Source organism: Zootoca vivipara, chromosome 1 (genome assembly GCF_963506605.1).
Source record: "Zootoca vivipara chromosome 1, rZooViv1.1, whole genome shotgun sequence".
Classification (NCBI taxonomy): domain Eukaryota; kingdom Metazoa; phylum Chordata; class Lepidosauria; order Squamata; family Lacertidae; genus Zootoca; species Zootoca vivipara.
Window position 1 is genome coordinate 46,398,539 of NC_083276.1, and position 24,558 is coordinate 46,423,096.

A 24,558-nucleotide genomic window follows, 5' to 3' on the forward strand; every position below is an offset into this window, starting at 1 on the left:
AACCTGAGAACTGTAGTTTGTTAAAGGTGCTGAGAATTGGCAGCTCCATGTGGATTCCAGGATTCTTTCAGGGTGGTAGTAGATATGCGATTTAAAGCTATGGTGTGCGCTCGACCCTAGTTTAAACATATATGGTGATTTATTGACAGAACACTCTTCATGTCTAAGGGTTGTATACAACAAGGGCACCTGTTACATTACTCCCCTCCCCAAAATCTATTCTGGGTTTCCCCCCAACCCTCCAGAATAGATGGAAGGTGCAAGTGGAATGAAGAGGGGCTGGAAGTCCCATTGCATAGGAGGAAAGTCCTTGCACTAATGAGACAAACTTCCTGGATACAACCCTAAATCTGCATATATCCATAGCTGCCAAGTTATCCCTTTTTTAAAGGGATTTTCCCTTATGCTGAATAGGCTTCCTCGCGAGAAAAGGGAAAACTTGGCAGCTATGATATATCCCCAGGCATTATTGGAAATTCCAACTGTGAGTGGGTGAAGAGGAGCAAGTTTCCCCTGAAAGGGTAGGGGTTTTTTTAACTGAGTGAGAGTAAGGTCAGAGTAAAGTACAAAAAGAGATCCTTCCTAGAACATTGTGGATATAAGGCCTCCTCAAGAGAAACTCTTGCAGTAAAGCCTGACTGACATCTTGTGCTGGTTAGGGAATGCTGAGGAAGCTGAATGGGGAGGAAGAGAAGCAGGAGGAGTTCTTTGTTCAGAAGGGAGGCAGGAAAGGGCAGGAGGCCATCAGAAAGTGAGAACAGGAGGAGGGGGGAACGAGATGCAGAGAAGCTTGTGTTTCTTGCAGAAACAGAAGGGCATTAGGGTTTGAGAGCAATTATCTTGGGAGGATAATGGATAAAGCTTGCTGTCCACCCTTCTCAAAATAGCAATTGGGGGAATTATATGTTTTTAGTCCTAGATGGAATGAAGCAAATTACTGCTGCTTAGGCAAAGCATGCCGTAGTGTTGTGGTGGACTTTCAGTTTGTTTTGACTGCATTAAAAAATGTTGGGAACGTTCCAACGCTAGACTCGGGTATGATTTTGAAGATCTTTGCCAGCCTTGGAAACACAGTTGCCATGGAAAACAAGGGAAGTAGCGAACGGATCCTGCACGCTTCAAGATAGAAGTGTGAAGGACATGCACCTCAGCCATTCCAATATCTCCTTATGTGCCTTTCCCCCCCCCCCCCCCTGCACACACACACCCTGCACACACACCCCTGCACTAGATTTAATGGCAAACACCAAATGTTTGTAGTCACTCATGTGTGGGGGCTTGCCTCTGTGGGGGCTAGCCACCACTCCTCCTCGTCTGTCTCAACCCTGACATCATGTTCATTGCAGCAACATTGAGCCACATTGTTGCTGAGCTCAAGAAACCAAATAAATAAGAAGGAGGAATGTTGCAATGATTTGACACCTGTCCCTCATGGTGCTATTCAGGCTGTGTTGGAACAGATACATGCTTGTGATGCCTCGGTATTAAGGTTGATCTTGTGAAACAATCATAGGGAGTGTCCTCAGCATCAAGAACAAACCAACCTCCCTGGGCTCAGGCAAGGACACAGGGTGGTGGGGGTGGGGAGGCAGTGGTTTGAAAACTAAAAGAATCTCTGTTGGCGACAGCAGGAAAGAAGAAACTCTATTAATCTATAGTGTGATAGGAAGCAAAAAATCCTCTTACTAATGGTAGCAAATGGATAATTGCTGGACTAATTGGCTAGCCAGTGTTACTTAGGTAATTCTTTCCAACATCTTAAAATTGCTCTTCTACGAGAAAAAGTGTGCAAGGTTCAAACACAAGGAAATAACAGGAAACATTGACTTGCCCCACTACCCAACACCTAAATCATGTAAGGTGCAGAAAGGTCCTCAGTCAGGCGCAAAGAAACTCAATCCACAGGGTGTTAGAATCTGGACAGGAAATTGCTGCCCATATCTCCCGAGTGCATGTGCAAAAACTGACAGCCAGCTTCAGGAGGGAGCTAAGAGGGCTCTCACTTTGTGCCCTCCAAATGGAAATGTCAAACACTGCCTGCAAATATTAATCACGCAGGTGCAGCTACATCTTATTTCTTCCATTCCTTTTCTGGTTCTGAAAAATCCCATCCCTGCATGTGCATTCTCTGCCTTTCTGAAACCGGCTATAATTTCATCAATAGTCATGGGTGCTCGGGGGGGGGGGGGCATTTCTCTCCCACCTCGCAGGCTGAGGAGTTGATCAGAAACTATTTTCAAGAAATTTAATTTTAAAATATATATATATATCTATTTACTAGCCTTGAGTTTGTGTACAACATTATCTGACCCAAACCTCAGATTATGTCAAGGCATTTGACTCCTACAAGAAGCCGATATATTTCTGAAGACTGTACAGTTTGTAAATCTTCTTGTAAGCATTCTTCTAATTAACATAAGGATAAAAGCCCTTTACAAATGTAATCATGCTATAATTTCACTCGCAAGGTCCTAAATGGTCTGGACTTCTTATTGATCACTGCAGCTGACAGAATGTGCTGCCACCACCTTGTCCCCCATTTACACTAATCTTGTTAGTTCTGTTTACAGTGAAACTTCCTGGAGCGCCCCCTTGGACAGATAATGGCTTCCTTTGTTCTAGGCTGCCCCTTGTTTGCCATCAGAACAAGCAGATGGGAATTAAAGCATATTTCTAACAATGGCAGCCTTCTAGGTGTAATTAAAACAAGACAACTTCAACACACACAACCACCACACACAAATCCCCACAACCTCTTATTTGGGGGGAGCAGAGAAAGTTGGGGGTGGGGTGGGAATGCATAGACTGGATTATCCGGGATGCTTCCAACAATTCTTGCTAGGGCGATTGTGTGTCCTGCTTCGAGATGACTGCCTTTCTGTTGGAAAGGCTGTCTGATCCAAGTCCAGTTTAAAGACTGCATGCGAAAGGTCCCAAGTTCAATTCCCGGCATCTCCAGGCAAGACTCTTTCCCTAAAACAGTGGAGAGCTGTTCTCAATCAGTGATGACAACACTGAGCTAGATGGATCAAAGGTAGCTTCATCTCTTAACCATAAGAAAGGAGAGAGCGGGGGGGGGGCAGCTTGCAGTTGCCCATCAATAGTTAACACCTGGGCAGTAGACCAAGCTGCCACACAGGTCACCTGGTCAAAGCCTTCCTCACTATGATGAGCTGTCCTGTGTCATATGCCCACTCAAATTACTTGATTATTCCTCAATTTGCTTGGATATATATACATTAAGCATATGCAACCTTTATGCAAATCTGTGCCTTTGTGTCCCCCCCCCCTTTCTCATGATGTATGTGAGGCCCCTAGCTCCTACTTCAATGCATGCCTCTCAAATGCTGAGCATTTGGTTGCTTTCAGTTGGTGTTTACCTTTTCTCCCTCTCCTTCATAGCTCTGGGCTGCCTATCAGACATAGCTGCCAAGTCTCCCGTATTCCCCGGGAAACCCCCGTTTTTCCAGCTGTTCCCAGCCGGGAAAAAATGGATTTTTTTTGTTTTTCCCCGGTTTATTCTGGCGTGGCGGCCATTTTGGAACTGGGCAAAGCAGCATCAAAAGTCACTTCTGAGCATGCTCCGCCCAGTTCCAAAATGGCAGCAGCGCTACTTCCGGTCTGCTACTTCCGATCCGGTCCCTTATTTTTCAAGTAGGAACTTGGCAGGTATGCTATCAGACCAGATGCCAATTGCCAAGAAGCACAATCGAAAGGAAAGACTTGAGCTCTGTTTTCCATTTTGACGTCCTCTGTCAGAACTGGACCTGCCTGTCACTGAATGCAAAGAAAGCCTAACTTGAGGTAGGGCAGGGCAGCAGTGATGTTGGGGCTGCATGGATGCACCAGTGGAGCCAAACTGCCCCTGTTAGAGGGACAGATGTACAGAGCTAATACTAGCCTCTTCCAGAGGGTCATTGTAAGGATCAATGTGAGGATAGCGTGCTTTGAACATCCAAATGGCTTTTTCCCTATAAAGCGCTGCTGTTGTTCTTCATGCATCACTTTCCCAACATTGAAACTGGTTTTAGATTATAAAGATCAATTCTATGTTCCTTGCTACAAAGCAATAATTTATTTAAAGATTTTGTTGTTTAGTCGTTTAGTCGTGTCCGACTCTTCGTGACACCATGGACCAGAGCACACCAGGCACTCCTGTCTTCCACTGCCTCCCGCAGTTTGGTCAAACTCATGTTCGTAGCTTCGAGAACACTGTCCAACCATCTCATCCTCTGTCGTCCCCTTCTCCTTGTGCCCTCCATCTTTCCCAACATCAGGGTCTTTTCCAGGGAGTCTTCTCTTCTCATGAGGTGGCCAAAGTATTGGAGCCTCAGCTTCACGATATGTATCCACAAATGAAAAGGCTGGTAATTTGCCTGAACTGAAGATAAAATAATGTGGAAAAAGAAGTCCCACACTGCCATCTGGTGGTCTTTACATGCCACTCAATTGGAGTTTGTGCTATTGTCACAGCTGAATTGAATCTGATAAAGCAAAAATGGACTCTGAACTCATGGTGTTAATTTCAAAACCATACAACTTTCAGAAAGAGTTTCACACTTTGTAGAGTTTGGTATTACTACAAAATCTGTCAATTCCCCCGGCAAGAGAAATCCCCCTTTCTTTCACAGTATTCGGAAGCCATCCAAGTTGATTATCACGTGGGAACCAATGACACTGCAAGCCATAGCCTCCAGAAGATCAAAAGTAATTATGAGGCTCTGGGCAGGAAGTTGAAGCAATTAAATGCACAAATTGTCATCTCATCTGTCCTCCCAGTTGAACATCATGGCCCAGGGAGAGAGAGGGAAAAATAGGGGAAGTGAACAACTGGCTTCGCAAATGGTGCAAACAGGAACGGTTTGGATTCTTAGATCACGGTCTGCAGTTTCTTGAAGACGGACTTCTGGCAAGTGATGGGCTGCACCTCACAAGGGTTGGAAGGAATGTTTTTGCCATGAAACTCAAAAACCTCATCAGGAGGGCTTTAAACTGACTTATGTGGGGGAGGGAGACAGTGGTCCTGAAGGTAGGAGCCTACCAAATGCTGAAGATGATCATCCAAATGTCAAGGACCAAATGGAGCAAACAGCACACAGACCTACCGGTAGTGGCAGGAGGAAAATATCCTTAAATAAGAGACATGTGGTAATGATCAATGGTCTTCAATGTCTGTATACTAATGCACAGAGCATGGGAAATAAACGAGATGAACTTGAGCTCTTGGTACAGCAAACTAAATACGACATAATACCGGTAGGCATCACTGAAACCTGGTGGGATGAGTCTCATGACTGGAATGTAGTAATAGAGGGATACAATCTATTTCAGAGAAATAGACCAAACAGGAAAGGAGGAGGAGTAGCGTTATATGTCAGGGATGTGTATGCCTGTGAAGAGATCCAGGATTTAAATCTTCAAAGCCAAGTTGAGTGTATCTGGGTCAAAATTAAGGGAGAGAAAAATAACAGTGATCTCATTGTGGGAGTTTACTATAGATCCCCAAGCCAAACTGAGGACACAGATGATGCCTTCCTGGAACTGGTGGCCAAGCATTCAAAAGGAAGTGAGATAGTAGTAATGGGGGATTTCAACTATCCTGATATTTGTTGGATGTCAAACTCAGCCAAGAGCATAAGGTTGAACAGATTCCTCACTTGCCTTGCAGACAATTTCATTGTCCAGAAAGTGGGAGAAGCAACAAGAGGATCAGCCATTTTAGATCTGGTCCTAACCAATAGTGATGACCTGGTTAGTGGGGTAGAAGTGGCAGGATCATTAGGTGGGAGTGACCATGCTCTTCTAGAGTTTATTATACAGCGGAAAGGAGCAACCAAGCATACTAATACTCAAATCCTAGACTTTAAGAAAGCCGACTTCAGAAAACTTAGGGAAACGCTGGGTGAAATCCCATGGACAGTAATACTAAAAGGGAAGGGAGTTCATGATGGTTGGGAGTTTGTTAAAAGGGAGATATTAAAAGCACAACTTCAGGCAATACCAATGAGACGGAAACATGGAAGGTGCCTAAAGAAGCCAGGGTGGCTATCTAAAGAATTTTTAACTGAGTTAAGATTTAAAAGGGATATGTACCAAAAATGGGAAAAGGGGGAAATCACCAGAGAGGAATTCAAACAAATAGCCAGCACGTGTAGAGACAAAGTCAGAAAAGCTAAAGCACAGAATGAACTCAGGCTTGCTAGAGAGGTTTAAAGCAACAAAAAGGGCTTTTATGGGTATGTCCGTAGCAAAAGGAAGAACAAGGAAACAGTGGGGTTACTTAGGGGAGAAGATGGTGAAATGCGAACAGGGGACAGAAAAAGGGCAGTTCTGGGCACCACAATTCAAGAAGGATACTGACGAGCTGGAACGTGTCCAGAAGAGGGCAACCAAAATGGTCAAAGGCTTGGAAACGATGCCTTATGAGGAACGGCTTAGGGAGCTGGGTATGTTTAGCCTGGAGAAGAGAAGTTTAAGGGGTGATATGATAGCCATGTTCAAATATATAAAAGGATGTCATATAGAGGAGGGTGAAAGGTTGTTTTCTGCTGCTCCAGAGAAGCGGACACGGAGCAATGGATTCAAACTACAAGAAAGAAGATTCCACCTAAACATTAGGAAGAACTTCCTGACAGTAAGAGCTGTTCGGCAGTGGAATTTGCTGCCAAGAAGTGTGGTGGAGTCTCCTTCTTTGGAGGTCTTTAAGCAGAGGCTTGACAGCCATATGTCAAGAATGCTTTGATGGTGTTTCCTGCTTGGCAGGGGGTTGGACTGGATGGTCCTTGTGGTCTCTTCCAACTCTATTATTCTATGATTCTATGATCACGAATGGAGAATTTCAGGCCCAAATTACATGTGATGTTATCCACATGGTTTGGCCTTGTGTGTCTGATTAAAATAACAAAAAGCCAGGGTGTATGTGTGTTGCAGAACCAGATCAGGGCTTTGGGATGGAGGGGGAGGCGTCACCACATTCCCAATCAGAATTGTGTCCCCCGCACTCCATGAACACCTGCTACTTGCCAAGGGGAGAAAGAGGAGTCCCATTGACTACAAGTCAAGGAAAGCATAAGTGCAGGAAGCTGTAGCTAGCCCAGCCAATGATTTCATTTTATGTCATCCAGCTATGGTTGCCAGATTCAATAGAGGACAGGACTTCTGTGCCTTTAATTGCCCTGCTCTCTTTTGAGTCTGGAAACCTTAAAGAGAAACCAGCAGACCCTTTGCTTGGAAATTAAACAAAGGGTCTGCTGGTTTCTCTTTAAGGTTTCCAGACTCAAAAGAGAGCAGGGTAATTAAAGGCACAGAAGTCCTGTCCTCTATTGAGTCTGGCAACCCTAGATCCAGCCCATCACGGCATCGGCTCAGTCAAACTGCCAGCAATATGGGAAAACACTCTTCCTGGCTAGGTAGCTACAAAAAAGAGAAATACATCTCAAGATATACATGGCTTTTTATTTTTGCAATATGCCCAAGACCTTTTGGCCACAAAAGTCTCTGTTAGTTGGCAGAGGCCGTTTAATAGTAGTAATAATATTATTAAGGAGCTGAAGGAGCTGGTTCTTCCCCTTTTCATCCTCACAACAACCCTGTGAGGAAGGTTAGGCTAACAAACTTGACTAGCTTTGTAGCTGAATGTAGATTTCAATCCTGGTTTCCCGCATCCTGATCCAGCAGTCCAACCATGACATCCCACAGGCTCTGTATGGAATTGCAGAACTGCATCCAAAAGGCAGGAAATGTTAGAGGCATGGAAGCACAAGGGCATTTTGGGTAGTGGAAAGCAAATACCAGGATAGGAGGAGTACAAGAAGGTGGTTTTTGTTCTACTCTGGATAAAGTGGGTCATGATCGCTAAGTGCCAATGAAACGAATGGAACAAATTGCTCACAGAAATGTCCTGCTGCTTTTAATACAACCTGGCCAGGAGAGAGAGAGGTTCAGGCCTCACATCAGAATCCATGGGGCAAGATCAGAAGTTTCAGCACCACAGATAGCTCCAAGTGAGCAACTTGCCCTGGCAATACAATGGTACCTCCGTTTAAGTATGCAATTGGTTCCAGAAGTCTGTACATAACCTGAAGCAAACTTTCCCATTGAAAGTAATGGAAAGTGGATTAATCCGTTCCAGATGGTCCGTGGAGTACTTAAACTGAAGCGAACTTAACCTGAAGCAAACTTTCCCATTGAAAGTAATGGAAAGTGGATTAATCCGTTCCAGACGGGTCTGCAGAGTACTCAACCTGAAGTGTACTTAACCTGAAGTATGAGTGTAATTGGTTCTGTAAGTCCGTACTTAACCTGAAGCGTACTTAACCTGAAGCGAACTTTCCCATTGAAAGTAATGGAAAGTGGATTAATCCGTTCCAGACAGGTCCGCAGAGTACTTAAACTGAAAATACTCAAACCGAAGCGTACTTAAACCAAGGTATGACTGTAGTTGAGAGCAGACTATATGAATGGGAACCAATTCTAAACCACGCTCAAGCACCGTATGGACAAGCCCTGAGCCTATTAAAATCTGTGCACTCAAATTACCTCTCCCAGGCTCAACACCCATGTTGATAACTTTAGGTATTTAAAGGGCCAGCCCTTGGAGTAATTCCCATTAAACCCGGTGGAACTCGCTTCTGAGAAAACATGCATGATTGAAGTGTTAAAACTCTAAAAAAACATTATACCCTGTGTCAGAGGACTTTGAATTACAGTAGCTCTGGGTTAGAGTGATGGAGCGGTTAGCCAGCAATTGACCTAGTAAATGAATAGATAACCTTGTTGTCCACTGACAGACCTCAAAGTCTGGGAAGAAAATGCACTAGTGCATTCCACTAGTTCACACTGCTTGCTTCAGCTGTCTTTGTCTCTCCCCTAATTTGAGCAAGAGTTATCCATCCTCCAAACTTCTTCTGACCCTCTGTGGATTCAGAATTGTTTGAAATCAGTAGGATAGGGCAAGCCAGGAAGAGAGAAAAGCTTACCACATTCCTTCCTCTTGCCAGCAGAGTTCCCAGAGCAATTTGGCTGGAAAATTGGCTTGCTGGAGTGATTCAGTTTTAACAGAAAGAATGAATAATTTACCAGTGTGTTTAAAGACAGGAGCAGGGTAACCTCCTAATAAGGCACAGAAGTTCCAGAACAGAAGAAGAAAGCAGTGAAGTGAAAATCTTTATTTTCTCCCACATCCAGAATGGAATGAGGGGAGGAAGCATCAGATATCTAATTTCCAAAGGAATCAGTTGGGATTGGATTATATCTCCATGGTGAATCATTGACCTTCCTCTCTTTTCTATGGTAAGAAAGCAAAGGTAAACAAACAATAATAGTATTAGACAGAAGAGGAATTCTCCCCAAGTGAATGGTGCTTTTAAGCTTCACCTCATAGTAAAACTTGGAGCAAAATGCAACTGCCCTGCAAAGTGGTGTATGGAATCATTAGTAAATTAATTTATTGTGGTGTGCGTTTTGTGTGTGCATTCACATGTCTATTATTCTGTTGGGAATGAGTCAGTAAATAGTTTCACTACAGAAATGTTCAATAAGAAGGAATGTAAAGAATGGACCAAGATCAGTTGGCATAGAGCAGGCATTGGTTCAACAGAAGATAGTGGGTGCAAAACAAACTTCAACTATGCCACTGCCAGTATCACTGAAATCCTTATCCATTCCTATGATTCAAAATAGGAACATTAGAGGGAGGAGGGGGACAATGGTGGAGCCAGACTGAACCCTATAACCTGCGTTCAAAACCGGCATAAAACAAGACAACTGAACAGGTATTGATCAAGTATTTGTAGTGCATGTGTAGAGTGTTATACATCCTCAACAAATGACAAGAGTGGTCTTGAGTGATCAGCAGGCTCAATAAGGATTATGGCTTCAATGTTTTAACATCACCTTCTTCAACACCTTTGTCAATCCCCATAGGGAGAATGATGACTCAGATTCCACCAGCTGACACTAGCAACTCCTATGGAAACCTGGAACACTGGAGGCCAAGGCAGCTGGCCAACGCCTCTTTGGCTAATTTCACTTTTCCATTTGGGTTTGGTCAAAGGGCTGACTCTGCCCTGAATGGTGTCATTATTGTTGTCATCTTCATTGTTATGGTATCTCTGGGTTGCACAATGGAGATCTCCAAGATCATGGGTTATCTCCGGAAACCCAAAGAAGTAGCTGTTGCTGTGGTGGCTCAGTATGGAATCATGCCTCTGACAGCATTCGCGCTGGGCAAACTCTTCCAACTGGAACCCACTGAGGCACTGGCTGTACTCATCTGTGGCTGTTGCCCCGGTGGAAATCTTTCCAACATCCTGAGTCTGGCAGCAAAAGGAGACATGAACCTCAGGTAAGCAGGATGTGTGTTAGTGCTTATGAAGGCAGAACTAGACAGTTAATGGCAAAGCTGCCTTGACAGGGAGATTGTTACTGGGTTGAATACAAGGCTGGGATTTCCCCATTTGTACAATACATAGCCACATTCATCACTATTATGGAACAGCAAGAGGACAAAACGCACATGCCTCATATAGTGTCCTGGATCCAATCCCTCGCATTTCCAGCTAAAAGGAAAGATAACAAGGAGGGATCCAGTCTAACCTCTCTTGGGAGGAAATCCCACAAACTGGGAACAGCCATAGAAAAAGCTCTCTCTTATGCTCCTGACACTGATGGGACCCAGAGAAGGTGCTCATCCAAGGACCTTAGCACCCAGGCAGGTGTGTAAAGGGAAAGAGGATCTTTCAGATAACTTGGGCCCAAGCCATAGAGAGATTTATAGGTCATAACCAGCACTTTGAATTGTGTCCGGAAACAGACCAGTAGCCAGTACAGTTGTTTCAACAGGGGAGTGACATGTTCCCTGTAACCAGCCTGCCATCAGTCTGGCCATAGCAGTCTGGACAACTGAAGCTTCCAAACATTTTTCAAAGGCAGCCCCATCTGGGGTGCATTACAGTAGTCTAACTGGGATGTAACTAAGACATGCATCACTGCGTGGCGAGATCTGACATCTCACAGAACAGGCATAGTTGGTGCATGAGTCATAACTATACAAACGCATTCCTGGCCACCAACTAAACCTGGGCATCCAAATTCAGGGCAGAATCCAGGAGTACATTCAAACTGTGAGCCCAAGTCTTCAAGGGGACTGTAAACCAAACACAGGTTGAAGCCCTGTTCCCCGATCCACCTTCCAACTGACCCGGAGTGCCTCTCTCTTGTCTGGATTAAACCTCAAGTTGTTCAGACGGCCTTCAGATCCTAATGTCATTCATTTTGCAGTTAAAATGGTGCCTTTCTCTATGGCTCCGTGTGAATAACAACATTCCCATATCTTGCTCCTCCTTCCAAAAGCTTTACAAAGCAGGAAAATGTTGTTCCTAATTTATATGTGAACTTTGAAAACTTGTGTCTTGAGCATCATTGCTGCAAAGTTCAAGAGTCACCTGGGATTTTATGCTAAATACCTCATGTCTGGACAGGTCTGGATTCAGGATGTGTAGGGTGCATGGGCAAGAGACCAGACAGATTCTATACGTTAAATGGTCAAAAATAGGTCATGTGAGACATTCAGAAAAGGAAATATGTCTCCAAATTCAGAATACCACCTTCCCATGGGTTCCTCTTCTTTTGTCTCAGCATTGTGATGACAACCTGCTCGACACTCTTGGCACTTGGTCTGATGCCTCTTCTCCTGTACCTCTATGCTAAGGGATTATACCAGGATACTCTACAGGACAATGTGCCTTACAAAGGAATTGTTATCGCCCTGGTCATGACACTTATCCCCTGTGCCATTGGGATCTTCTTGAATGAAAAGAAGCCTCAGTGTGCTCGCCGCTTTGTTAAAGTAAGTGGGGATTGCAGTGCTATTCGGATCTCACTTCGCGTATGTAAATGCTGCAGGGAAAGTCCTTTATCGTCCATTATTTCTTCTGCCCTGCACATAGAAAGGTTTTTTTATATATACCAAAAAAGAAATTATGCACTGCAATTCTTTTTTCTTTGTATTACCTGCTGCCTCAATGCAAAGTTCAGCCCACAGTGCTAAATGTGAAAGGTAAGCAATGCTTGATTTTGAATTTCCTTGTTTTGTTCAACTTGCCCTATCCTCATGCATTGAGCTTCTTAATTTTTTTCTGCTGTTGAAATGTTTTTTGTGTTTGAAGTCTCTGTTGCCAGGGTCAAAATGTCCAAATAATGCATGTATCAAAATGAGATGTATTATCCTGCTTTGAAATGCAGGTCACTTGTTTACTGTTTACTGAGCATTAATACTGATTTATTTGCAAGGGGGTTGAACAATGTCAAGCAATAGCTATCCCACACTTTCTAGTGCATTTGACTATTACTTTCGTTAAAACAAAAAAATCAGTGGGGGTGGAGGAGAAAGCCCTATTTACATTTGCTGACCTTTTTGGAACTTTAAAGGAGCCATTCAGTGAGGCACTTTAAAGGAGACTCCAATTTTGATTGGAGCAACAGTGGTGGGTGTGTTCAATGCACATTTTTTTTCTTAATTCAAATGTCCAACCCTGTAGCTGCCATTGGCTGGGGTAGCTGTTCTGCAACTCTGGGAGAGTGGAATGAACAATGAAAGTTACGGTATAGTCAGGGGCCAAAGTCAATTAGGCAAAGTGAGGAATGGAGGAATTGCCTTATCACTGTGCAAGACTGAATGAGTGAAGCAGCTTCCTCCCATAGTCTATGAGGTATGTGGCACAAGGGAACTGCAATTCATAGAACAGTATTAATGTAACAGATGATGCCAGTTTTGGATTAAATGCAATGGTTTTTTAGTTTTAACTTCTCTCCCTTTTTCAGGCAGGTATGGTTGTTCTGCTTGTGCTATCTATCCCAATAATTGTTCTGACTGTGGTCAGTTTTGGACGCAGTATCTTGATCATCTTCTCTCCACGCTTGCTGGGGACATCAGCTTTGATGCCTGCTATTGGCTTCTCCTTGGGCTATATCCTGTCTGCATTCTTCAGCTTCAGTGATCAGTACGTCCTCTTAACTAAACCCAATTCCTTTTGCCTAAAGACAGGTACTGAACTGCGGATCAGTGAAAGTCACTCCGCCTTCTGCCAGTAGAATTCCCTGCTTCATTGGAAGCCTGCTTGGTTGTATCAAAATATCACAGAGTTGTGTCTTGTTCCCTGCGCCTTTTAATATCTGCACCAGGACTGGTGAACATTTTTGGCCCTTTATCACCCTCTACCACTGCAGGTCCACTTAGACATGTGTGTGAGGCTGCCCGCCTGTCAATCATCTGATATCATGATAGGTCACAACCACCTGTCCAAGTTGACCTGTGGGATGGGGAGAGGGATCTGTTTGTTGATTCAATCCTGATGGCTGCTGGGGTCTTCTTTGCCAGCATGTACCACTCAGGAAATGTGCTGGTGAAGCAGCACCCAGCAGGATCAAACCCTGCCCATGAGCTGATGTCACCCAGTGACATCAACTGATTGACAGGTGCATGTGACTTGGGGGAAATGGTCTCACAGACCAACACAGGGCCTGGGCTAGATGAGGTTACATTTGTTTAAATGAGCAGGTGCACAACTTGGGGGTGCTTCTGGAATTCCTGGAGGCAGCTGTGGACAAGTGCCTTTTGCCAACCTTGACTGGTGTGCCAAATGTGGACACTTCTAGAACGTGGGAGACCTCACCACCACCACACATACCTTGGCAGTCTCCAGGCTTGACTACCATATTGGGGAGGCCTTTGCAAACTCCTTAGAAACTCTGTTTAGTTCAAAATGCAGCACATCAGCTCCACAATTCAGTGGAGTCAATCTTTAAGTTTGGAATAGGATTTACCTTAAAAATTGATTTCTTCTTAATTAACTCCCGGCACGTGAAGATCCTCGGAGAAGGCCCTGTTCCAAGAACTGTGTAAACAAATCAACCTTCTCAGGAGGTGTCCAGATCTAGTATCTTGTGGCTGAATCTGATGTTCACCAGCTAACCTTCTCCCAGGTTTCCTTCAGAACAGGAGGAAAGGCATCTTGCTTCCACTACTAAATGAATGCCTTACTTCTTATATCAACCAGACTCTACAGCAGATGACAAATTATGTATTGTGTGTCATACACACATACAGAGCTGATTAATAATAATAGTAATAGTAATTTTATCATTTGTACCCTGCCCGTTTGACTGGGTTGCCCCAGTTGAACAGCTTCCAAGAAATATAAAAGCATAATAAAACATCAAACATTAACAACTTCACTATACAGGGAATTATATTCAGAGGCTGTTTTCTCCACCTTTAAAGCAGCATTGCTATTCTTTTATTGACCCATTTCTTTCCACCATTCTGCTGCTGGCTGGCAAGTTCAAGGTCTGGGGTACTTATCCATAGTGCTAAAGTAGGTGGGACAGGAATCTGTGGTGGCCAGTTATTCACTGCTTTAAAAAAGGATTTGCACAAAAAAAAAAAGATGCTGCCAATTTTGCATAATATTTGCAATTTATATGTATACACACAGAATCAGGAATGAAGTACGATAATTTAAATAGAAGAACAATACATGACTTGTGTGCCTGCTCAGTCCGCTGACCAGGTACTGCTAACTGGCTGATGGGCAGCTTCAAGGCTCCTGGTCTCCCTTCTTAGGGTTCCTTATATTAAACTGGACTTGAACCAAACAGTCCTCAGAGGACCCTTTCAAACAGAGGACTGCCCTCTGCAATGTAGGACACAAGGCCACTCTGCAAGCGTACTGCTCCCATGCTACTCATGCATTTTAATGGGGATAGGGGGAAACTGTGTGAGCAACTCTGAAAACTAATGATCATGTGTTGGGAGTGGTCTGTACAGAACTATAGTTCCATGTAACAGTCACATACCGCTCTGTGTTTCCTGCACAGGTGCAGGCGGACAGTCTGCCTTGAGACTGGTTGCCAGAATGTACAGCTCTGTTTAACCATCCTCAAGATGGCCTTTGCATCTGAAGTCATTGGGCCACTCTTCATCTTCCCTTCTCTGTACCTGATTTTCCAGTTAGGAGAGGGCCTTCTCCTGGTTGTGATCTTCAGGAGTTATGAAAAGATAAAAGAAACAAATGGCAAGTACAATCTTTGGGGAGGGGGGGGGACACACACCCGTTCCTTCCTTTAAAGATCAGCAATTATTCTATAGATTGCCAGGGCAGATCAATTTAGTTAAGTTTGCCAGAGTCCAATCTGTGATTTCAGTAGTTGCCATTCTTCAGGGTTATCAGTAGAGTTGCCATATTTCCAAAAGTAAAAACCAAGGCACCCCAAAAGTTGCCGAAGATCCAGGCAACTGGATCCCAAAATTCTCCCCGGACGTCACTTCCACCTATGAAATCCCAGTAATGTCTGGGAAATCCTGGATGTATGGCAGCCCTAGTTATCAGTGAAGTATTTTATTGAAGGATGTTTTTTCAACAAAATCATCTACACCATTTGTATTATTCAATGCATGTGATCTCTTTGTTAATTTTTATGATACAGCAATTGACCATACATACATTGTTTCCAATGCCATGGAATTTTGCAAAATTGAGGGCTGTTTGGTTTTTGAGATTCAGCTTGTGTAAACTTCAGTTATGACTACATGCATAGGCATGTAGATATAGTTAAGCACATGGAAACCACCTTTCCCAGTTGAACTTTTCCACATTGTTAATCTGGCTCTAGATTAGCTAAACCAGCAAATGTGGAACGAAATGGCTAATTGATGATTAATTCTGGCAACAGGCAAAGACCCTTTTATTTTCTAAGGCCTTTTTTTGTGGAATTGTATCCCAGATTATTCATTTTATCTGTGGCATTTAGATTTTATTGGTTTGATTGTATTATTGCATTTTTATCTGTTTTATTGGGGAAACGGTTATTTAAAGGGAGACTATAAATACTTAAAATTAATAATAATAAACCTACTCTGGATTCCATGGGGCAGACTTAACTGTGTATGCCTCAGAAAGAGACAAAAGTAATATATTTACAAGTTTAATAGGAGTGGTTGTTTCCTAAAGCTAACCCCCCCCCCAAAAAATTGATATAGGTAACGGAGCATCTTCCCTCTTTTTTCACCTTTCATTTTAGATTCAGCAAAAGTGATCTACAGAAATGTGGACAACACTGAAGTGGAAACCAGCCCCAATCACTAGAGCCCCTAAGTAGTAGCAATAATCTGATGAAATGCTGACATACACAAAAAGGGCAACTATTCCGTCAGAACTCCAGATTACTCCTATGGCTGAGGTCTGCTGAACTCTGGTGACAGTCCTGCACAAAACATTATGGTGGAATCTACGCACTGAAAATGCTTTTTTAAAAAAGTTTTGAAAAATATATTGAATTTGCCATAGTTCACTGTCGCCATCTAGTGTGTAATTTGTATATTGCACCTTATAACACACTTAAAACATTTTATTTGCAGCTGTGTAGCTGAGTCATTCCTGCCAACCTAGCAGTTCGAAAGCACATCAAAAAAATGCAAGTAGATAAATAGGAACCGCTATGGCGGGAAGGTAAACGGCGTTTCCATGTGCTGCTCTGGTTTGCCAGAAGCGGCTTTGTCATGCTGGCCACATGACTTGGAAGCTATACGCCGGCTCCCTCGGCCAATAATGCGAGATGAGCGCGCAACCCCAGAGTCGGTCACGACTGGACCTAACGGTCAGGGGTCCCTTTACCTTTACCTTTAGCTGAGTCCTATGACCGTGAAGAGTGAGGAATGTTATTCAAGATTTAGTTTTCTAAGACAAATCCTGAAGCGATTCAGCACTAATTACGTTGCCATTATTCCTGCTTCAAATAAGAGTTGGTCCCATTAAAATCAACACATATGATCACCATGATCCAGGGCTAATTGTCGAACTCGCATCCAGTCTTTCTTTATCACACACCTGTTTTTCAATATCTCACAGTTTCACAAGATTACCAAACAGCTGTAATTTACCAGTTGAAATGTCCTTAATTTTACTAACAAATGGCTAATAATTGGGAATTTTTTTAAAAAAAAGATTTTTCAATACTTCTACTACTTTTATTAAAGCACATCACATTTATGGTCCTAAACTATCTTCCTATGCTACTTGGTGAAATTCCGCAAATGACGGGTTCTAGTTTGTGGGTTCCTATTATAGGGTTGTATCCAGGGTTAGTCCTACTCAGAGTAGGCACATTGGGCTGGATTCAGCTAACAGGTCTTGCTAGCGGAAGCCAAGCAAGGACCTCCACTAGTGCAATAGGGCTTTCCCCCTTCTTCTCCTCCCATAACCACCCCCAAAAAACCTGACTAAGCAGGGGCAGAGCCAACCCACTGAAAAGTGTGCAGCAGAGGTGGGGGTGGTTTTTTTGGTCTTGAACTAAAGCCTGGCAGGCAAAAATTCAACAGCTGAAATGTTTGCACCAATGGAACGATTGCCATAACACTACTACGCTGAATACCTCCCATCGAAATTAATGGCCATGACAAACTTAGGTCCATTAATTTCAATGGATCTACTCTGCATAGGGCTTGGTTAGATACTACGTACTTATATTTAATACCATTTGCATGATTCAGGGGATAGGATTGGCCTTCCCCATGACTAAGCTGGGTTCTTGTGTCTTGAATTAAAGCCTGGCAGGCAAAAAATCAACATTTCCGCACCAATCAACCTCCACACTGAGAACGGCACACCTGTTGAATGTCTGCCTGTCATGTCTCTGTTACAGGTACAAAAGCCCTGCCCTGTAACTCAAAATAATCCTTGTTTTGGAGCCAAACTTTTTCCATGGAGGGAGATATTTTCTTGCAACATTTTTTGAGTGGAAGACGCTCCCTGCTGAGAAGAAACACTGGCCTGATCGCCACTGTTGTGGGGTTGAAAACCAGGGGAGAACGAGGAACGCTGCCTTGAGGGTTTTGGTTTTTTTTAATTGGAGAGGGGGCGAGGGCAGGATATAAACGCAATAAACTAGCAACACCCTTCATCCTTATTGTTGTACTAGACAGGCAATAAGCGGCAATAAGCCTTCCGTGCGGGGTCCTCATCAATATAGGACCCCTTTGCTATGAATTTAACACGTGCTTTTTTTTCGCCTACAAGTTCCCTCTCACAAGCAGCGCAAACAAGGCTCGCTTAATAGAACAATAAATAGGTTTTGCGGTGGGATGGGAACCATACAGCATCCCCACCCCGTTGCCCGCTGCACGACAAAATGGCGCCTGGCTTCCCTGGGAAAAAGAGCAGCCACGGCAGCGGGCAGAGCGACAAACTTTGAAACACGGAGACCGCGAGGGATATGGTTGCATAATTCGCCAGACCCAGAAAACGAGGCAGTTTTGACGCCATTTTGTTTCGCTCCCCACCCTAGCCGATTAAAGGGGGAAGCTGCCCGTTGAGAAACGCAGCGCTTTGGTATAAATGCAACTGCTGGGCAGCAACTTATGTCCCGACCCCAGAAAAGGAAGACCTAAGCTGCGAATATTTCGCGTTAGCTTGTCGGCATTTGAGAAATATATATGCAGCAAATGCTTATTAGCTTCCGCATTGCAGGCGGGGAGGGAAGAGGGGAGTCGCCGAGAACTGCTCTGGCTGCGTCTTTATCCCTGCATTGCAGAGGTGGGGACGTAGAAGCAGCGGCTCCGCAAATGTGGCAGTCCCCGGTTCCTTATGCAGCTTAAGAAAGCGCCACGGCGTGAATCTGCAGTATATGGGTAGGACAAGCGATCGTCGGCGGGGTGCTTAAAATGCAATTGGCAAGTCCGGCCGGCTCCAGATTTCGGGCTCGCTAGCTGCCGCCTCGCCCAATAGCAGCGGCGCCTGCGTCTCGGCGATAATGCGGCAGCGTGAAAGGTGCGGCTGGAGAAAGGCCCGCAACTGCCGCTTCCGCGCAAGGATTATTAACTAATAATAATCCTTGTACCTCCCCTTCCTTTCTAGCGAGAATTGTTCTGGATCTCCAGCTATAAAAATCTTACAAGGCTGCAAGAAATCTATACTGGGCTTGGCCTTCCATAATCAGCTCACCCATCACCACCCTGCACACAATTGGGCACGTATATCATGCAGTCCACGCACTATAAATGAGGTCAGTTGGAAAAGCATGCATTAACCCAGCCTCTTGTGGGCCTGGCAGAAGGCAGCAGGAAAAACACATCCTCCTAGCTTCTTCATAATCCTGGTTTCTCTTCGAATAGCCCAGAACAAAGCGGGCAGGGACAATTAGCTTCAGCCTGATTTTGAGAAGACCTACTATGCCCACCCCCCAATAGGAACCCAAAACCCTTTGGTAAAGGTTCTTGAAATGGGGCCTACCATGTGGTCCAGGCCTATGACTAGTATGCATGGCCCTGCTTCTGAATTTGCAGTCTCAAAATGCCTAGAGTAAATTTTTTATTTTAAATATTAAATTTTCTAATTTAATTTCAACATATTCATTTAAACCTTTATCTTGTGCGCTTTTCTTGTGAACTGTCAATTTATTCTCATGGGTGTGAATCTCTCCTCAACTGCTCAAGTAGCTACTGGTGGATTTCCAGGTGCAGCTAGACCCATTAGGGAAAGGGGGCAAACAGCTGGACTAAAAAAGCTGTTTAAAGGGTCATTAGGCACAAAGTGATTAATATTTTTTTTATTGAAGGTTTTCTTGGTTTACAAAGGTATGTGCAATGCCTCTAATAATATTTTTACAAATCCGTTTCATTTGTTGAGACATTGGGGAGGAAAGGGGAAGAGGGGTAGATGGGGGGAGGGTGTGGGGTCAGGTGACAATGTTTCTATTTTGCTTAATGTGTGTGGATTAAAATGTTCTTAAACATTTAAAAAACGTGGAATCTACACACAAAAAACATTACGTACTATCTTATACTGTCAGTGCAGAAATTCCATTCTGCAAACCTCCAGTCCTGCAGTTTTTCTGCAATTTAGGGATTTACCACCTATGTTCTAGTTCCAGCTCCCCTTGTATTCAAAACCAGACTCAAATGGAGTGCCTACATTCATGCAGATTTGTTCTTCTGAAAAGCTTGCCCATTCATTTCCTGCTCAGTAGTTGTAAACTATTGTGTACATATAAACCAACTATATGCTAACTTTTTTTTAAAAGAAAACACACAACTTTAATAGCATTTTATTTAATTAATAATGGGAGACCAAGCCAATGCAGGAACACTAAGGAAGCATGGAAAATCTGAAATAAAGCTTTATTTACAGCTGGTGTAGAGCTCTACTGCCAACAAAACATTTTCAACACCTGAAGTGTCATATACTGGAGTACACCAAGAACTAAAAATGTTCAAAAGTAGGGTTCTCTTTAAATACAAAAAGTTTTCTTCAAAGAGCTCTAGCAATATACATAAAGCTATGCACTTCTGACTTAATGAAGTGAGCAGGAAAAGGATTATCAAAAAGACAATACAATTCAGAAACTTGTGTGGTCCACATATACAAAGCTGTTAACCCACCCACCCCCACCCCGTTCAGTTCCTCTTTCCCAGGAGTCACATACTTACCACAACTAATAGCAAGTATGATTTAAAAGTCCCCAGGGCAAGCTATTTGTTCAGTTGCCACTGTCAACAGATCTTGACCTTGAGCGTGATCTCTGGCGATCCACAGAAGCTGGAGACTTTGATCTACTTGAGGAAGCACGTTTTTGGCTCTTTTCAGGGGCAGGAGACCTACTAACTGAGCGTGACTTGCTACGGCTCCTGCTCCTAGATCTGGTGTAAGACTTGCGGCTCCTGGAGCGAGAACGGCTACGAGACCTTGAGGAACTCCTACTACGAGACCTGGACCTGCTTCTGGACCTACTGTAATGGAATAAAATATTCATTTTAGGTTCTCCTCTGCGCAGATCTCAAACATGTCAATATGCAAACATTTCTAAATTAAAATTCTTACCTGTGCCTTTTGCTGCCTTCAATTAGTTTTATTTTCCTTCCATTTATTTCTTTGCCAGAAAGCTTTTCAATAGCATTCTTTAAATCACTGTAAGAGGCAAATTCAACCACCCTAGTAGTATAAAACAGGACATGCAAATTAGTGAATAAGCTTAAGAGAAAAAGAACATTTTACTATAGTCTTTTTACTATTTCTTATAAGAGAGACCTTTCTCCAACACTATACATCAACCTTTGCCGACCTGGTGTCCTCCAAATATGTTGTGACTACAACTCGTATCAACTTTTGCCAGCACAGCAATGCTCACATCTAGAGGACACCAAGCAAGAAAGGACAGTACAGTATACATTATCACAGTAGAACTATAATTACTCCATACCTCAATCACTATTACTGCAAGATACTTACCCTTCATTTAACTTGGGCCTATGTGCATCTGCAAAGGTTACTTCCCCAGCTTGTCTCATGAAGTCTTTGAGATCCTAACACAAGATCAAACACGTTAAGACAAAGCAGTAAACAATATTCATGAATAATATTTTTAAAAATACTACTGTAAGAAAAGGTGTTAAGAATTACAATGTGGCAGATGCCACAATTGTAGATAATTCTACATTTGATAGAATACATCAGGGCACGAAATAAATGAAAACAGCAAATTGCTTTAAGCAAAATGCTCAACAACTTTTAACATTTAAGTTACTGGTCTATACATTTTACTGAACAGAATGCATAACAGTTTATTCGCAGAAAAGCATTCTGAAATGTTTTATGATTAAACAGTACATTTACAAAAACACCAGTTATTTTGTGCCCCATATGTCATTAAAAATATAGTTTACTTTACCTTCATTAAAATTTCCCTAGGCTAGCCAAGCAGCAAACTGCATTAAGCGATCGAAGGTACCGTCATGATATATGCCCGACTGGCTCTTCGCCAACCATGTGGAGAACACTACCCAGTCGAAGGAAGCCTTTAATCGCACAGCCCTCCCTATTAGCAGACTACTGGCGGATCCAGACATTCTCTAATCTTGTGAAGTTACACCAAGGACCACTTTACTGCGATCAGGATTCCAACGACCACCTAATGCGTATCTTTTCAACTCTCTCGATCATCATCATCATATTTCGAAGCGTTACAGGAGGTACAGTTCTCAACTTAGGAATCAGAGCTCTTTAACTTTCGGGGATCGCTGCAACCCGGCACTTTAAGGAAGTGCATCGATTACGTCTAGACCAGCAAACACAGATCTAGAGGTGGCCAACTGATACACTGGAGGAGCTGACTGGATAAGTCAACCAGGCCCAACCAAGAGTGACCAAGACAGAACGATTAGGATAACCCACAGGCACTCCTCGTCATAAGGCCAACGACACAGATAGGCTGGCAAATAAAATGGATTTTTAAAGTGGTTAAAATGGATTTTGAAAACAAGGTAAAATTACATTAAAAACTCTACCATTAATCTACTTTTAAAATGTATTTAAGCATTAAATATTAATAATTCTGATAATGTTTTAAACTTAAGATAAAAATTAGTTCTAGTAAAAAACAATTTACATATTACATATTACATACCCATTAATTGATGTCTAAGAGATAATCATGTTTCAACAAACCTGCCAGCTGACTCTGGATGACAAGTTTTCTACAATGAGACGATTCTCTGTCCTTACAGGTGGAGCATTTCTGGAAGAAACAAAATGTTTAGTTCAATAGCAACATCTAATAAAAAATGAATTAAGTGTCTGTCAGGTCCTCTAGACCATGTTTAGCTCTAGCTTTATGTACATACCTTCTATCATTTCGTGGACGGCGGCTACTAAAACGGTCAGAGTATCGACCTCTGCCTCTTCCACCTCTAGAACGGGCCCTTGCATGTTCAATTGTAACCCTAGAAAGACAGACCAAACAAATTTATTTCATTGCTCAGGCTTTCATAATCACTCAGATCAGAAAACTACAGTATCTGGGGAAGAAATGTTAAGATACTATGATCTACCTTTCACTGCAGAGCTCTTTTCCATCCAATTCATAGACTGCATCATCAGCATCTCTTGGATCTTCAAACTCCTGTTAAAAATAGGATCTGCTGAGTTCTGGCTTTGTAGTCAATTAACGTAACAAAACCAGAATGACATTTTAAACGCCATTGTCATAGCTTTTTTTACACTTTCCCTCAAATCCTCAAGTCACATTTGACCTTCACATTACAACAAACTATTTTTATTTAGAACATTGCTTCTATTTCATTAAAAATACAATTGGTTGCATTATTTTGCCACTGGCAGATCCCCCCCTCCCGCCCAAAAAAGGGAGATCCGTTTATCCCCTGAAATCCTAGTTGTACATGAACGGCTTATTTCCACTTACAACAAATCCAAAGCCTCTTTTCAAGTCAATGTCTCTGATGCGTCCATATCCCTTGAAAAATCTTTCAACATCCTTCTCTCTGGCGGCTGGATTGAGCCTTCCGATGAATACACGACAACCACTCATGGTGTATCTGAAGATGAATCAGCTGTAGAAAAAAAACACCAATGCGTTAAGCAGGAAACCACGAACAGAGATACCGAAGATGGCTGCCACAAAACTAGGTCAGCAGCTGCTGGCATCGCCCGCCCCTTGGACTGTGCCGCAGTATCGGCTCCGCCTTTCGCTGCCGCAATCTGACATCAAGGCAGGCAGAACGCCAAACAAGCCCCGCCTCCACGCCTGCTGCTCCAGTCGGAATTCGCTCCCAAGCACCTTTCCCCAAAGCCAATCAGAGAACGACGCATGCGTTTCGCCTTTTATGACATAGGGCCGAGGACCAGCCCTGCGAGTCTTCGGCGCGACCGACCCGCGCATGCTCTCTACCGCAGGCCCGAGCTTTTTCGCCAGACGCCATTTCTTCCACAAAATGGCGGCGGGCGCCCGCCGCACCCCTCGTTTCGACTTTTCACCAGCGGCACCGCCTGCGCTCCCCGCGGCCTAAATAAATATGTACCTAATAAATATGGCCGCGCCCAGCCACCCTTCAAACACAGGCCCCCCATTTCCCTCTTCCGACACCTACAAGAGGTCAAAAGGACGACCCTCCCCGTTGACCTGCTAACTGGATATTCCGTCTTCACGCCGCTTCATCCTTTCCTGATCCCACCCTCTTCGCAGTCTCCAAACCTTTTCCAACAGCTGCAAAATCTGCACGAACCTATATTTTTATGATCGGTCGTTCTTGATTGAAGCAGCGCAGACGCCAATCGACACTCGGCAATCAACTACCTCGAACCTTCCCCAACGGCGTCTAACTCCCGACTGGGTAGTTCGGTCGCTGACTGCGCCACAAAATGGAAGCTGGTACCACGTGACTGAAAAGGCACGTGACGCCCTTTCCGCTCATGGATAGGCGGAACGGGATGCAAAAAATCTAGGTCAGCGGTGGAGTGGCGGGGGGGGGGAGGGATTTCGGCTCTCCTGAGTCAGGGGAAGAAAAGAGAATAAGCGGGTCAGGTTGGCCGGCGCGCGTGCGCAGTCGGGACGCAGCGAGGGGGCTTGATGGAGTTGGTGTCTCACGCCAAGCTGAAAGGGAAAGGCTCTTGGTCTTGGGAGATTATCGGGTTTTTCCCAGCAATACTAGGCGTCCCATTACAGCCTCCTCATCTTATCAGCCTCCCCCTCGTATCAGCTGTAGAGGGAAAA

At 43.7% G+C, this 24,558-nt stretch overlaps 2 protein-coding genes across 3 annotated transcripts; one reads left to right on the forward strand and one right to left on the reverse strand.

Moving 5' to 3' along the window:
* Nucleotides 1–9,932: 9,932 nt before the first annotated feature.
* SLC10A1 (solute carrier family 10 member 1) lies at nucleotides 9,933–16,145 on the forward strand. Its single transcript, XM_060283057.1, has 5 exons — nucleotides 9,933–10,345; nucleotides 11,638–11,848; nucleotides 12,823–13,001; nucleotides 14,878–15,074; nucleotides 16,081–16,145. The coding sequence occupies exons 1-5, from the start codon at nucleotides 9,933–9,935 to the stop codon at nucleotides 16,143–16,145; spliced, it is 1,065 nt and encodes a 354-aa protein (XP_060139040.1).
* Nucleotides 16,146–20,156: 4,011 nt separating this feature from the next.
* On the reverse strand, nucleotides 20,157–24,223 carry SRSF5 (serine and arginine rich splicing factor 5). 2 transcript variants are annotated; one of them, XM_035113464.2, is made up of 8 exons: nucleotides 24,071–24,223; nucleotides 23,251–23,398; nucleotides 22,880–22,950; nucleotides 22,673–22,771; nucleotides 22,497–22,566; nucleotides 21,282–21,355; nucleotides 20,874–20,984; nucleotides 20,157–20,782 (listed from the first exon to the last, which is right to left on the reverse strand). In XM_035113464.2, the coding sequence occupies exons 2-8, from the start codon at nucleotides 23,374–23,376 to the stop codon at nucleotides 20,533–20,535; spliced, it is 801 nt and encodes a 266-aa protein (XP_034969355.1). In that variant the 5' UTR covers nucleotides 23,377–23,398; nucleotides 24,071–24,223; the 3' UTR covers nucleotides 20,157–20,532. The 2 variants fall into 2 exon arrangements, with proteins under 2 accessions (XP_034969355.1, XP_060129814.1); XM_060273831.1 differs by lacking the exons at nucleotides 20,157–20,782; nucleotides 20,874–20,984 and having other exon boundaries at nucleotides 21,330–22,260.
* Between the last annotated feature and the right edge of the window lie 335 nt (nucleotides 24,224–24,558).

Coding starts and splice junctions, on each gene's coding strand:
- SRSF5 (XM_035113464.2), bottom strand. CDS start 23,376: ATGAGTGGTTGTCGTGTATTCATCGGAAGGCTCAATCCAGCCGCCAGA. Junction 22,772..22,879: donor AAAGAGCTCTGCAGTGAAAG/GTAGATCATAGT, acceptor CTGTCTTTCTAG/GGTTACAATTGAACATGCAA. Junction 21,356..22,496: donor CATCCAGAGTCAGCTGGCAG/GTTTGTTGAAAC, acceptor ATCTTGTGTTAG/GATCTCAAAGACTTCATGAG.
- SLC10A1 (XM_060283057.1), top strand. CDS start 9,933: ATGACTCAGATTCCACCAGCTGACACTAGCAACTCCTATGGAAACCTG. Junction 10,346..11,637: donor AAAGGAGACATGAACCTCAG/GTAAGCAGGATG, acceptor CTTTTGTCTCAG/CATTGTGATGACAACCTGCT. Junction 13,002..14,877: donor TTCTTCAGCTTCAGTGATCA/GTACGTCCTCTT, acceptor TTTCCTGCACAG/GTGCAGGCGGACAGTCTGCC.